Below are 16,448 nucleotides of genomic sequence, written 5' to 3'. Positions count from 1 at the left end.
TGTTACCTGAGGCTGTGTGTGTTTAAGGCAAGCAACCAACAACGGCCATACATTGTTCATAGCAGGTAGCAGAATGTTACCATCCTTCCCTGCATCTACGTGATTTAGGATATCTTTAAGTATTAAAAAGGAATACTCATTTGCCACCCACTCAATTGCTTCTCTAGATTCTTTTTCTTTAACTAGTGCTGCTTCTATTATAGAAAGAATGGTAATCCCGTTCTGCAGCAAATTTAACCATACATAAATTATCCCTCTTTCATAAACAAGCGTTACATCATAATTCTGCAACCCCTCTAACAGCCTATGTTACAAAATAGAAAATTGGAATATTTTAAATCTTATTTAACAAAATTGCAGACCAGGCATAAAGTGTATAAATAAAATAAAATATCTCAGTAACATAATAAAACAAAATCAGATTGCTTTCCTTCCTTTCCATTACACATCAAGTAAAACAATGTTCAGTTTTGATATGCAATAGTTGCTCAGAATTTCATATCTCTAAAAGAACAGTGCAAACAAAATTTGATTTTCTCATTTGTAATGAACATTTACTTTCAAATAGTTGTTGTTTAAAAGCATTTGCTTACAAGTTAAAAAATCTCATTTTTTAGTTCCAAAAAAAACAGTTATTAATGCATATCTTCCTTAACAGCTCCGTACAATGTTTGTATAGAAGACTGAACCCAGGAAATCACAAAATGTGCATTGACAAGTTGACGCATACATCATACCACTAGATGAAACCATAGACAAGATAAGATAAGATAATGATATTAATGTCCAACAAGAGACCAACAAAGGGTCCAAGGGACTAGAAGATACAATATTATTACAAAAAAACTAGCAAAGAAAGTGAACAACAGTAGACGAGAGGATTAAATATCCTTTCTCGGTGAGAAGTCGTCCAACACCGAAGAATAAGGCCTAGGGCGACCAAGGGAACAAGCTCATCTTTGGGTACTGCTAGATATAGGATGCTGCTGTCTAGTGAAACCACGACAAGGCCTAACAGATGTGGTATGGCCGGAGATTGGTGTAGCTAGCAGCCGCTTCATGCCTTTGGAGGGGAACATCGGTGGGAAAAATGTGGTGATGAGCAGATTTGAGGCCTGGCTCTAAGGAAACATGAGTTATAGAGTGTGGTCGCAGAGATGCGAAGTCTCTCTGAATCAACAATGGAACCTGCCTTTGATTTCATAGTATATAGGGCACCGGAAGATGAAGTGGATCTCAGTCTCAGTCCTTGACATGCTACAAAGGCGGAAAATCTGGCCATCTCCGCTCAAATGATAATTTGTCTCACACCGAAACCAATGAGAGATGACTCTAAAAGACCCCAGAGAGATGCAAAGGGTGTGACTCAAGCGCCTTCTGAAGTAGTCAGGAAGTACAATAATCCCGTCACAGATCTCAAGAAAGTGCTCAAAATAGAAGGCCATCCACGTTCGCAGACACCCAAAAGGGTTAATCCAGGTTGTGGTGATGTATTGTCTACATATGTGGAGTCTAACATGCCCATTCAACTCCTGCTATGAGGGGAGATGGGCGGAAGCATCTAGTGCGAACTGGTAAGGCAGAAGACGATCAATATCAATCCCGATCGCACCCAAAAATGTAGTGGCATGTGTCATGTCCCCTTCTCCGCGTTAGTGGCGGCGCCGAGTTAATCTATCTCCGCATCCGGATAGATTAACGGCATCAATCAGGATGTTTTACCAGTCACACTGAGAACTTTAATTTAAAGGCTTATCTGATATTAATTTGGACATTCAGTTATAAAGTCACTTTATGTTTATAAAGTTTTACTTTATAAAGTGACTTAAGTCACTACAGGACGAAACAGTGGTTTTTATCCCACATATCTCATGCCAACTCTTTTCCCTCATTTCGAGGTTATAAAAAGGAGAGCCTACATTGGGATTGTCACCACGAAGTTGATATTAAATGTTCAGATAAGGCTGGTTGCTTGAATGTGACTGGGAGGACGAAAACCCTCAAGGTTGGGAATACCAAGGGAGTTGGACGTAGCCCCAGACTTCCTTAAATTTCTTAATCTCAATGATATGGGCAGTTCGGCAATAACTTTCAGGTGAGTGTACAAGTGAATATTATTTAGAAGTGATTGTGTGTTGGGCGAGTTGAATCTAGGGAAAAGTATACGTTCGGTTGTTTATACTATCTGCTCCTGCGAGTAAACGGGAACAGTATAACTATTACGCAAGGAGATTTTGTTGAGCCGAGCAGGTTTTCAGTGGTGAATCAGAAACAAGTGCCATAAGCCAGAGGTGATTGAGTTACATTGCTCACGTCGGGTCTTTGCAAACGTCCACGCCATTCCCAGCGACCACGTATTACCCCGACTGGAGTAGAGCCGCTCACGCATGGAAGGGAGTGGATGAACGAGTGATAGGGTCGACCAAGCCATCTTCCACTCGTGACGTCCCAGGAACAAAGACGCAGTCGGATTCAACTGAATCACATCCACATAGGTCGGGCGAGTGCAGGTGTTTAATTTGGGATTGAAGACGCCAGTTCCAGCTTAGTGCAGCAGCCGGTTATGGAGTGAAGACTAATACACGCAGCAGGTGTACACAGAGGTAATCGGACCAAGGTTATAAAGCCAGTTTAAATCCTTGCACACGTCCCTGAGCATCATCAGATTAACAGGACTGCATTAAATCCACTATTCCAGTTCTATACAAATCGAAGGTTAGTTCTGAAAATCCTTTGACATTCCTGGAGTCATTAATTAGAAATTAATCTGTATGAACACTGAAATTGGTTTCAAGATATTGTGACTCGAGTTCGACTGGCACATTACTGTAGATGCACATTGTGAACAAATTCTAGACTCAGCTCCAGGCAGTAATGAGTATTAGTATTTAATCTTCATGTTGTAACAATCTGTAGTGACAGATATCGGTCACTTGACAACTGTTTGCGGTAATGTCCTCGTGTATTTTTTCCATAGTGCCTGGACTAATAATACAACATTCAGAATTTACAATCAAAGGGGTACTCCAGAAGTTTATGATTTGTTTGGCAAAAGAAAATTAATATTTAAGACTCCTGAAGTGTTCATCAAAGGAAGAAAAATAGATAAGGACAGAACTACCAGAGTTTAACAGTAAATTGCTGTGGGATAGTTGATTAAATTATTACAGTGGTATCAGAGCTAGAGACCCTGCCAGCCTGTGGAAAACTATTATTGCAGGTTTATGAATGAGTAAGAGGCAGTATACATTCCGACATCTTCAGCCGGAAAGGACAGAGTCTTCAGAACATTTGGTAGTGGAAGACAGTTATTCGGTGGATGAGGATATAAGCTTTGGGCCAGAAATCCAGGTTGAACAAACGACTAGAGTTGAACAAGTTCAGGAACAAGTACAGGTTTCTCCTATGGCACGTAATGAGGAAGCAATGGATAGGGAAGTAATGGAGACCATGCGAGCTATCAGGGAAGGACAAAATAATATTGCTGCAGCATTACAACAGCTCACAGGTGCCATGCAGCAGTTAGCTCCGGTTAATAGGAGAGCTCCCAACCACCATAGTGGAGGTGGTAGCATTGCAGGAACACCCCGCACAGTAAGGACTCCTACTCGGAATATAGATAGACCCTTGATGCCTGTTTTTGTGGGAAATAACGCTGGAGAAGTAGTGGCTCATCCTGAAACTCCAGCCTTGTTAGCTGATAATGTTATAGTTACTTATGACGAGTGGGATTTACTTCCGGATCATATAAAACAAAACCTGAATTTTAATCAATATTTGAACCAAAAGAGGGAAGCTGAAAAAATCCATCACGATAGGAGGCCCAGGATGCAAAACAGGGATCTTAAACATGCTATGAACAAATTAACACTTCCCACGTTTGATGGCAGCAATAAAACTACAGCAAGGGCATGGATTCATAAATTGGATACTTACCTAACACTCAAGCCCATGACAGAAACAGAAGCTATCCGATTTGCTACAATGCATCTTGAAGGCGCAGCCTATGATTGGTGGCACCACGGTCTAGTCACTCAAGATCACGGACTCATCACTTCATATGAAGTTTTCAGCTCAAAGCTGATCACCCGTTTTGACAGGAAAGACATCGAGGTTTACTACAGAGATTTGGCTCAGTTACGACAGAGCAGGGCTTTGGATCATTATATAGATGAGTTTCAGCGGATTTCAGTAATGGTACCTGACATGTCCGAGCAACGCAAGGTGATGTTATTCACAGAAGGATTGCAGGACAGATTTAGAGGCTTGGTCAAGGTCCTAAAACCAAACACCTTGGATGACGCCATTAAGATTGCTCACGATTTGGACACTCCTTCGTTGTCGCAGCCTCCTAAGAAATCCTATAAAGGATCCTCTTCTTACAAGGGGAACAAAAAACAGCAAAAAACAAATACCCCCAGATTGGATTTTGAGTCACGCAATGAATTGAGGAGGAAGAAGTTATGCTTTACTTGCAGGGAGCCTTGGACTCCTGATCACAGATGTTTGGGTAAGGGCAAAATCCACTATGTTGAGATCCATTCTGAAGAGGAGGAAGAGGTAGAAGAACCACGGGAAGAGGATAGCAGTAGGGACAGCGAAGATGAGAAGGAAGATGAAGAGCAGATGGGTAAAGATAAGAAAAAGGAACAAACTACTCCTGAACAATCTCCAGTTTTAGCTACCCTATCTAGTGAACCAGCATGTCATCCTTTCAGGGTGAAAGGGGTTGTTAGAGGCCAGCGTATTATTTGCCTTTTAGATACAGGAGCCTCGCATAATTTCATTAGCACACAGATGGTATCTAGGAGGGGATTACAGACAATGGCCATACCTGAGTTTGATGTTAAGGTAGCTGGTGGAGATGTTTTGAGGTGCACAAAGAAGGTAGTCGGGCTTCGGATTCAGTTTGAGGGTTATCTTCTAGAGTCTGATTTTTATGTGGTTGATCTAGATGGGTTGGATGCTATTTTGGGCAGACAGTGGCTGAGTACTCTTCGTAGATATACATTTGATCATGTGACTATGCAGTTGGAGTTTTCACAGGGTGATAAATTGGTGATCCTTAGAGCTATCTCGGATAGTATTCCCCGGGTGATTTCAGCTCACAGGATGGAGGCTATCTTGAGACATGAGGATATAGAGTGGGCTACTCAGTGTTTTATCTCGTCCAAGGAGATACAGGGTACAGGACAGCGATATCACTGTGATATCCAGACAGTTCTAGACAAACACAGGAAAGTGTTCGAGGATATTCCTCCAGGGATTCCTCCTGATAGGGGATTTGAGCATATCATTGAGCTTGAGGAGGGAGCTAAACCTATTATTACTACACCTTATCGTCATCCTAGGCATTACAAAGAGGAAATAGAGAAGACGATAAAGGAGCTTTTGGATATGGGGCATATCAGACCTAGCTCTAGTCCCTTCGCATCTTCAGTAGTGTTGGTTAAGAAGAAGGATGGCACCCTTCGGATGTGCATAGACTACCGCGCACTGAACAAGAGAACGATAAAGAACAGATACCCGATTCCCCGTATTGATGAGTTGTTAGATGAGCTTCATGGGGCAGTTTATTTCTCCAAGATAGATCTTCGCTCGGGGTACCATCAGATTCGGGTTCGGAAAGAAGATGTGCATAAAACAGCGTTCAGATGCCATTACGGACATTATGAGTTCTTGGTGATGCCTTTCGGGCTCACTAACGCACCAGCCACCTTCCAGTCTTGCATGAACCATATTTTTAAGAAACAGCTAAGGAAGTGTGTTTTAGTATTCTTTGATGATATATTGGTTTACAGCAGAACTTGGGGGGAACACATACAGCATTTGGATGAGGTTCTTAGCATCTTAGTGGAGAACTTTTTATTTGCGAAGGAATCTAAGTGCGAATTTGGATTGACTGAGATTCTCTACTTGGGTCATGTGATTGGAGCTGAGGGAGTTAAGGTGCACCAGGAGAAGATCCGAGCGATATTGGATTGGCCGCCACCGAAGGATGTATCAGAGTTACGTGGTTTCCTTGGTCTTTGTTCCTATTATAGGCGGTTTGCTAAGGGTTTTTCACAGGTCGCTGCACCCCTTACTGATTTGACTCGGAAAGGGGCTTTTTCTTGGACAGAGGAGGCCATGATTGCATTTGATAGGCTGAAACAGGTGATGAGTTCATGCCCAGTTCTAGCACTCCCGGATTTCTCTAAGCCCTTTGTTCTAGAATGTGATGCATCGGGAAGCGGAATAGGGGCAGTTTTGATGCAGGACCGGCACCCCATTGCCTTCGAGAGCAGGAAACTTCGGGGCAGCGAGATATTGTATTCCACATATGATAAGGAGATGCTGGCCATAATGCATGCATTGGCAAAATTTAGACAATATTTGGTAGGGAGTAACTTTACAGTCAAAACTGATCATAACAGCCTACGTTACTTCCTTGAACAGAAAGAATTAAATGAAAGACAACAGAAATGGGTCAGCAAGATACAAGCGTATGATTTTGACATTGAATATGTCAAAGGGAAAAATAATACTGTTGCTGATGCCCTTTCACGCAAACCCCCAGCGCGGGATTGTTACATCATTTCTGAAATTTCAGCGGATTGGAAATCACAACTTCTAGTGGAGTATTCCAAAAATGTACACGCTTGTCAGATTATGGATGGCATACTTCAGGATGAGAGGTACAAGGTGCTGAACGATATCATTTACTACAAGAATAGGATCTACCTAGTACCTGATTCTAAATTAAAGGAGGATATTATGCGCACCTTTCATGATGCACCCATCGCAGGGCACCCAGGATTTTTCAAAACCTACAGGCAAATTAGAGAGAGATTCTCTTGGAAGGAGCTCAAGGATGATATTCTTCAGTATGTTAGAGAGTGCCAGACTTGTCAACAGAACAAGTCAGAACAGGGATTTCCTGCTGGATTACTTCAGCCTCTTCCCATTCCAGCCCAAAGATGGGAGAGCATTTCTATGGATTTCATTACCGGGTTGCCGAGGGTCCAAGGTAGGGATTGCATCTTCGTAGTGGTGGACAGGTTGACCAAATATGCACATTTTTTTGCGATATCAGCAGATTGGTCAGCTTCTCAGGTGGCCGAATTGTTTTTCCGAGAGATTTTTAGACTCCATGGACTACCCAAAACCATTGTGAGTGACAGGGACAGCAGATTTCTCAGCACTTTTTGGCAGGAGATCTTTAGATTGACTGGTACACAACTGACTCTGAGCACAAGTTATCATCCACAGACTGATGGGCAGACGGAGATAGTGAACAAGTGGGTGGAAGGTTACTTGAGGAACTACATTGCAGGACAGCAGAGAGCGTGTGTCAAGTGGCTGTATTTGGGAGAACACTGTTATAATTCCACCTATCATATGTCTATTCGGATGACCCCTTTCCGTGCTCTCTATGGTTATGAGCCTCTCTCTTTTGTTGATTTGGCATTATCAGACAGCAGAGCACCGTTAGCCAGAGATTGGATTGAGGAGCAGCAGGACATCCTTCGAGCACTCAGGGATAATATCCAGCAGGCGCAGAATCAGCAAAAATTGTACGCTGACCGGCATCGTACCAAGAGAAGTTTTGAGGTTGGGGATAGAGTTTTCCTACGTCTACAGCCTTACAGACAGAGCTCCTTAAAGAAGAGTGGATCCGAGAAACTGAAGCCCAGATTTTATGGACCATACTCCATCACCAAGCGGGTAGGAGAAGTTGCTTATGAGCTAGAGCTGCCAGGTGACAGCCGGATTCACAATGTGTTCCATGTTTCGTGCCTCAAGGAAGCTGTGGGACAACGAATTGTGCCTTCTGAGATTTTACCCCCGCTTGATGAAGAGGGTAAGCTTATTTTGGTGCCGGAAGAAGTAATTGAAAGCAGAGAGAGGAAGCTGCGAAACAGAACTGTCAGGGAATTTCTAATTCGGTGGAAGGACTTGCCTTATGAGGACACCACATGGGAAGGCGAGTCTATATTGCAGCATCCAGCTTTGAGATTGCTTGAGGGCAAGCAATTCCGGGAAGGGAGGACTGTCATGTCCCCTTCTCCGCGTTAGTGGCGGCGCCGAGTTAATCTATCTCCGCATCCGGATAGATTAACGGCATCAATCAGGATGTTTTACCAGTCACACTGAGAACTTTAATTTAAAGGCTTATCTGATATTAATTTGGACATTCAGTTATAAAGTCACTTTATGTTTATAAAGTTTTACTTTATAAAGTGACTTAAGTCACTACAGGACGAAACAGTGGTTTTTATCCCACATATCTCATGCCAACTCTTTTCCCTCATTTCGAGGTTATAAAAAGGAGAGCCTACATTGGGATTGTCACCACGAAGTTGATATTAAATGTTCAGATAAGGCTGGTTGCTTGAATGTGACTGGGAGGACGAAAACCCTCAAGGTTGGGAATACCAAGGGAGTTGGACGTAGCCCCAGACTTCCTTAAATTTCTTAATCTCAATGATATGGGCAGTTCGGCAATAACTTTCAGGTGAGTGTACAAGTGAATATTATTTAGAAGTGATTGTGTGTTGGGCGAGTTGAATCTAGGGAAAAGTATACGTTCGGTTGTTTATACTATCTGCTCCTGCGAGTAAACGGGAACAGTATAACTATTACGCAAGGAGATTTTGTTGAGCCGAGCAGGTTTTCAGTGGTGAATCAGAAACAAGTGCCATAAGCCAGAGGTGATTGAGTTACATTGCTCACGTCGGGTCTTTGCAAACGTCCACGCCATTCCCAGCGACCACGTATTACCCCGACTGGAGTAGAGCCGCTCACGCATGGAAGGGAGTGGATGAACGAGTGATAGGGTCGACCAAGCCATCTTCCACTCGTGACGTCCCAGGAACAACGACGCAGTCGGATTCAATTGAATCTCATCCACATAGGTCGGGCGAGTGCAGGTGTTTAATTTGGGATTGAAGACGCCAGTTCCAGCTTAGTGCAGCAGCCGGTTATGGAGTGAAGACTAATACACGCAGCAGGTGTACACAGAGGTAATCAGACCAAGGTTATAAAGCCAGTTTAAATCCTTGCACACGTCCCTGAGCATCATCAGATTAACGGGACTGCATTAAATCCACTATTCCAGTTCTATACAAATCGAAGGTTAGTTCTGAAAATCCTTTGACATTCCTGGAGTCATTAATTAGAAATTAATCTGTATGAACACTGAAATTGGTTTCAAGATATTGTGACTCGAGTTCGACTGGCACATTACTGTAGATGCACATTGTGAACAAATTCTAGACTCAGCTCCAGGCAGTAATGAGTATTAGTATTTAATCTTCATGTTGTAACAATCTGTAGTGACAGATATCGGTCACTTGACAACTGTTTGCGGTAATGTCCTCGTGTATTTTTTCCATAGTGCCTGGACTAATAATACAACATTCAGAATTTACAATCAAAGGGGTACTCCAGAAGTTTATGATTTGTTTGGCAAAAGAAAATTAATATTTAAGACTCCTGAAGTGTTCATCAAAGGAAGAAAAATAGATAAGGACAGAACTACCAGAGTTTAACAGTAAATTGCTGTGGGATAGTTGATTAAATTATTACAGCATGTGTATACCAGCAACAAGCCTTGGTCGACAAATCAAATATGGCAATATCAATGGAGGAGCAGTATGCAAGGTAGGAGTATCTATGGTGACCATCCGTAGAGGCCGCAAAGCCCCTAAGGTGGTAAAGGAACCGGATCAAATCGAAGATGGCACTAAGTCTGAAAAGGTAAGCATCGAACTCAAGCCAAAATGATACTATACAGGGTGTACTAGTGACATCTGATAACTCGACGGAGGAGAAAAATCTTGATCCACTCAACTGAAGCCCAATCCAAATCAAGAAGAGAAGGCCCCCAAACCACAGAGAAATATAAAACTATTGGTCTACCTAATGAGTCCATGAGAGATACTCGGACTCATTGTCCTGAAAGTGATGTCAGATGCACTATATACTCGGACTCATTGTCCTGAAAGTGATGTCAGATGCACTATCTCTCTAGAAGGGTGAGGAACTCATCCCCTTGGCAACCCTTGGCAAGTGGGTGGGTTTCAAGCTAAAGCAGAGACCAGAGAACTTTACCACAAAATAAGTGTACAAAGAGACAAACTCAATTGCCTAACCCTGGAAGCTAAAGTGAAGATGTGAGGTCTTTAGACAATCGAAGACCATAACCCAATTCTTGCTCAGGTTCACAACGACCTACCTCTGGTCATAGAAGCCGTTGGTCATACAAGGAGGCCAACCCATCAATGAGCCGGTGGAGCCCCTCAGGAGAGGAGGCTAAAAGGACTGCATCATCGGCAAAGAGAAGAATGGAGATTAGAACCTAGTGTAAGTGGCAACCATCACCAAAGAGCGAAGCCACACTGGGGAGAGAGGGCAGCCTTGCTTCACCCCAATGGTGCTCTGAATCCGATCGAAAAAGCCCTCTGGAGCTCTAAATCTACCGACTACAGTCTCATAAAGTCTCATAATCATTGTCAAAAGAATATCAAAAATGCTAATGTTTCTGAGCCTTTGGAAAAGGGGGCCCCGAGGAGCTAAGTCAAAGGCTTTACGAAAGTTGACAAAATAACAATAGACTTTCCTAGTGTGATGTCGAGCTTACTCGATGATAGTCCACAATATCAAAATGTGATCCATAGACTGGAAGATAGTACGGAACCCATCCTGTCCGCTAGCACAACACCCTCTACTGTTAAGTTGTCCAGAAAGAATGGTATTCAAGAGTACTCAGGACTATGGCATAAAGCTTGGCAAAGGTATGCTCAATCATAATGGTCATGTAGTTGTCAGGGTCCGAAACCAACCTAGACTTATAGATTACATAAATCAAATGTCTCGACCATTAATCTAGGAGCTCAGTACAAACCACACTGTTGAAGAGCATCGGAAGAAAGTAGCTCAAGATCAGGATACTGAGTTTAAAAATCTCTGCTTGAAATCCCCCTCTTCATCGACAGCTCTTTTGCATCTCATGAATCTCACAGCCTCACGAACCATAGGAATGAAAAGATGGCAGTGGGCGAGGGGGGTAGGGTGGACAGGTAGTTGGTTAGGGATATCGTAGAGAGCAGAGACATTGGACACCAAAGAGCGCCAATCAAGGGTGGAGGGTGGGGGAGGGTGGCAGGGGAACAAGGTACGCCAAAATGTTTTCAAGCGACGAGCAAGAATGGGATTTACATTGCAAACCCACAAACAATCGTTTCTTGTAACCAAGAAGACAGCCATATGAGGAATGCAACTAGTTATAGGAGGTGGAGTGAATAGAGAAGGACACACGTAGGGAGCAGTGGAAAGATTAACAGTTGTCGTCATACCATTGGTTCATGGGGTAGGATTTTCGACTAGCAGGACTGAGGGGGGAGGGAGAAGTGTGATGGGGGATGGAGAGGAGGGCAAACTCCCAAATACCAATAGCTAGAAGGTCAAACAAGGACAAAGCCTGGGAGAAATCCAAAAAGCGGTCAAGGGGAGAAGTCCTCTAAGGTGGAGGGTGAAGATGAAGCAGTCACACTCTGAGAAGCAAAAAGTGGTATGGGCCCTAAAAGTATAGGCGAGGGATGGAGTGGGAAGGGTGAGGGTTAGGGAACGAAGTGGCTAATAAGGCTAAGGATGAAATGGTCAGCCAAAGGGGGGCGAATGATGGAGAAGTGGCTAACCAAGGGGATAAAGGAGGCTAGCATCAGAGCATAGTCGACATTACTTGCACCACCACAATAGGGCCAGCAAGTGAAGAGTTCGGAACCCAAGAAGCAGGGGAGGTCATTCAGGATCTACAAATTAGAAGCCTCACAAAGCTGGATGAGATGATGACCATAGCATTAATGACGCCCAAGGTTGTCCTGAGAGTGGCGTTGAAAAGCCATATTGGGAAGATCGATTTCCCAAGTACAAGTCAAGTTCAAAGTGCAGTCATAGAGAGGGGTTTAAAGATCTCTAGTCCGTGCAATGAAGTCACCCAAAATGATGATGTTACCAAAGCTTGAAAATTTGGAGATCCACTCATACAAATCGGAGAAGGGGTCACCATCCATCAGACTATGAATGGCATAAGGAGAAGTGGCCAACGGAAAATAACAAACAGCTATAAAGATGTCCCTAAGACAATGATGAGTGTGGCAGATCTGAATCCACATAAGTCAAACCAAGGTGTCAGAGTGAACCACAGACATAGCATTGATGTGGTCGTCTCTGATCAAACAAGCTACACCACCAAAGCCATAGACACCACCCGTTGCCGAAACCTCCTCTTTGCAAACAACTAGCCACTACTAACCGGAAAATCCTGGGAGAGGTCGAACCTGACTCATGAGTCTCTGTGACAACCAAAATGTCCACATAATCAACCACATCCGAAAATAGACTAGGTAATGACCAAAGATTGCCATTACCATTCCAACAACTGACATGAAGACAACTGGAATCTTTTCCATGCAACTGCTGGCAAGACCGTCATTTGGCTAGAGGAGCCGGTATCCCAAATAACAACTTTGAGGTTTCGGATCACCACCCATTTCTCAGCTTGTCTCACCTTACTAACCAATCCCTATAATGTCTCAGCTCAGCAACCTGTGCTCTAGTAAGGTCTTCATCCAAAAGATCTTTGAGGGAAGAAGGAATAGCTTCCTCTTTGATCTACGAGCCCATAACCTGTCGGAAAGTGAGAGGAACCGCAAAAAAAGGGTACCATCTAGTCCCACCCAACACTTGTCTATAGTGATATCTAAGATGCCTATCTAATTTAGGAGAAAGGACAGCCCAGCTGTCATAGGATCAGTAGTGGAACTAGGGAGGCCCTGGACACTAAGGTTAAGTTCACGGGCACGTCTCCAACACTCCTCTGTAATCTGCCCCTCGACAATCTTTTCACACCCACAAAAGGAGCAGAATCGGGATTGGTGCAAACAATGCCTATGATTTGGCCTTCTTCTTAGTCTCGAATAGAAGAGAAGTGTGTTTTACCACAAGTTCATTCCGTTCTCTGGAAGCGTCAAGATCTGCCTGTTGCTCTATGACCATGTCAAAGTGGGTTTTGATGTCTGTTCTTTCAGACAATAAGGGTGGCAGAGAAATTACTTTAACGAGTTGGAATCTACATGTACTTTAATAGCCGTGATGGTTTCTGAAACTGTTTGGACTGTATCTCTCAAACATTGGTTCTCTAGCTCCATTTTGATCAGTCTACCATACAGCCTCTGGTATGTTAGAGAAAACGCAAGGATAGCACGGAAGTAAGAACAGATAAAGATCCAAGCATGACAGGAGACTAGCAAAACACGATAGAAGGACCATGGATAGCATGAGTAGAGGTTGTAAGGAAGCAGCAGTAAACGTTGAAAAGGTGGACTACTGCAAAATCACCAAAGCTTGTAGCATACAAGTTCAGGATGAAGAAACAACTAGATAAATAAGATTAGGATCACACACATCAACAGCAGATACATGAGTGACAGAAACCTCACAAGAAACAACAACAAATAACAGGATCAGGATTATGCGCATCTACAGCAGAAGAACGAGTGGCAGTAACCACTCCAGAAATACTCGTTGAACCAGACCCTGAAAAAGCTCAAACAAGCTCAAGCAAGCCTGCAAAAGAGAGAGACCCAGCAACACACAAACCAAGTCACGACATATAAGTATCAATGATCGGAAAAGTGCAAATTCGCAACAGCAGTAGTAGTTTGATGATGATCTATCCACACCCACAATTCAGATACGATAAGAAATATTACTTCAACTCGACATCTGTAGCCCCACAGGTGCAGTAAGCCTTGCAAGCCTACTGCAGTAGAAGAAATTCCATGAACGAGTGTAACTCGAAATGAATACTCAAAGATCCTCCTACGTGTGTCCTCTATTCTATGAGTATGAACAACCAGACATCGAACCATTCATTGCTTGGAACCCCTATCTCTGATGATCGGAAGAGAAGGGGAATGCCATTCATTCCCAACAACGGCATCTACCCCCGCCCCCCCCCCCTATAAAAACCAATTGAGGTTTCTAGTTGCTCACCTGAACGCCCTATTCGTTCGAAGGTGAACACTCATCTGCCCGCCCGCCCATTTTTCTAGTAGGGGAGAAAGATGAGTAACAGTGAAAAGAATGTCAATCGTGAGGAATTTGGTCCTCACAAACCCTTCAAGAATAACTCTCAAATATTTCATAGAAGATCTTGGAAATTTATTGAGATATTTGTCAAGCTCTTGTTTCTCACCCTGTTCAACAAGAAATCCTTGAAATAACTACAATATTCTGAAGTTCTTGGCCAGCAAAGTTTTGCCAGAATAATAAATGCTATCTTCCAGTTTGTTGCCCGATAAATCCCGCTTTGCATAAACTGTGATTTATTGTTTGTATAAGCAATGCTATTTGTCTATCAATCTTTCTCGTTTTTTTCTTCAATTTTATTTCTGATTTTTAGTGTTTTACAGAAATGATTTTTGGGGATTCTGAACAAGCAGCAAATTTAAGGACTTTTTTGTTCTTTTTTTTGGAATTGAGGCTAAAATAGCAGTAACAATCAACAGTATGCGACGCACATGTCCAATCCAGTCCGTTAAATCACTCCATGGGCTCTCTATTGTATGTCATCATCCTCTTCCTTGGTTTAGTCGACTGTAGGTAATGCTTGTTCATGCATTTTGTCATATCTCGGGTCAGTGATATTTGAATCGTCGTGCACTAAAGGCATTTTCAGTTGAAAAGTAACAATCTGTGACAGTTGAATTCTGCAATAATCTATTCTTCTAACTCTGCTTCATCTGGGCAATCTTCCCAAGAGTCTTCAAGGTGAGGGATAGGCAGAAATTGAATATTCAACTGGAGGGTCCATTTGGCAAAGCCTTTATCGTCAAATCCTTCTCTGTCATGACATTATTTAAATCTGAAGCTACGCAGATCATACCCTATGCTGATGGCATCAACTAGGGATTTGCAAGAAAGTCGACCCAGTTTGATAAGGAATACAGTATCCCATTCTTCTTCAGGGAGGAACCTTTTCACTATCTGAGATAGTGGTCTACATAATTCAGCTAACACAAAGCAGACAAGAGAGTACCTGGCTAATTTTACATCTTCAAATCATCCTACCCAAATACAAATGAAATGGGAGTACTATATGTAGAATCTTTCGTATGCTTTCACCAATTTTCGGGCTTCTTCTATCATCCTTTTATTCAGGAGTCTTGCTCACTCGAATGTAAACTACCTATAAACACATCATGTACCCGCTTGCAGACTTCCAACACCCTACGTCCTTGTATCATGGAATAGTACTCATAAATGGTGATATTTTCAATCCAAGGTTCATGGGGGATCCCTATCAATTCCTCAGTGCAAGCTAAGCAATATATGACATATGAAGTCATAAAGAAATCCTTTCCATTCAAGTGAGACATTTTGAGTTGTTCTCTCATTGAATCTGCTATCACTTTACCCCAATCTAAATGTTGTTTGCCTTCTAAAATGAGTTGGATAAAGTACATCCATTTGGCAAATAGATGGGCCTGTGAAGAACCCTTTACTTTGTGTAGCAACACCATTAAATCTTGGACATAGGGCTTTATCTCGTCTTTGGTGAGGATTTCAGCGGCTGAGAACCTCCTTTCTGAAATTTCAACAACCAATTTCTTGCGATAACACTCCAATGTTTATCAACACATTCATTAAACTTAACAACGGATTGGGTGGGAGGAAACTCAGAACACACCTTCTCAGGTATTTTAAACACACTGTTGATAGTCTCTCTATCAACTAGTAACAAAATCCCACCATCATTCTTTCCAATAAGCTAGGTTCAAACATCATATTGATTTATACACTCCACCAATTTTGGACATAGATCAGCTGGCGGAAAAGCGACAACCCCCATTAAACCACTTTGCACAATCTGTATCATGGAAGGTTCAGCTGTCTGATTTTCCAACTGTTCCTTAAATTCTTCCAAGCTGAACCCCATGATGTTTGTATTACTGATAGTTAGTTAGTCCCTCACAGGCCAAACTAGTAGCATTCCCAAAGAGGTGAAATGCAAACTTCATATTTTATTTCAGACACTATTCTAACCAGTCTGAATCCTTTCTATACTTCATCATAAGCATAGACAAAGAGAGGGCTATCAGTACTCACCTTGACAATGAAGACACTCTGAACAATCCCTTGCACCCAATTGTTTTTACCTTCCAAACAAAACGAAGCAAATATTACATCTTAGTTATTGTATCTCCCTGTTTGTGGCAAAAAGACTTGGTTCATGTTTTCATGGTGTATTTCATTAATTATTTGTAATCACTCCCACCACCTCATCAAGTCATGATTGTCGTAGCATTGTCAACTCACCTTTCTTACGTCATTCTGGGGAGTACAGAACCTTTTCGGAGTGCTCAACATTAAATGTTATTTTTTTAACCTTTCCATAATGC

General features: G+C 42.5%; 1 protein-coding gene across 6 annotated transcripts in view; it reads right to left on the bottom strand.

Moving 5' to 3' along the window:
- LOC149565304 (uncharacterized) overlaps window positions 1-16,448 on the bottom strand; it is a 187,644-nt gene that overhangs the window by 31,701 nt on the left and 139,495 nt on the right. For 5 of the 6 annotated variants that reach the window (XM_089818835.1, XM_089818840.1, XM_089818836.1 and 2 more), the window contains one exon: window positions 7-222. The exons of the other annotated variant lie outside the window; for it this stretch is intronic. In XM_089818835.1, the coding sequence (XP_089674961.1) occupies window positions 7-222 (216 nt within the window). The remainder of the gene's footprint in view (window positions 1-6; window positions 223-16,448) is intronic. 6 annotated transcript variants of the gene reach the window in all.

Source organism: Cupressus sempervirens, chromosome 3 (genome assembly GCF_028749045.1).
Source record: "Cupressus sempervirens isolate cs-2001-9-10 chromosome 3, ASM2874904v1, whole genome shotgun sequence".
Classification (NCBI taxonomy): domain Eukaryota; kingdom Viridiplantae; phylum Streptophyta; class Pinopsida; order Cupressales; family Cupressaceae; genus Cupressus; species Cupressus sempervirens.
Note: the sequence above shows the minus strand (reverse complement) of the source record. Positions and strands in the feature narration are given on the sequence as shown.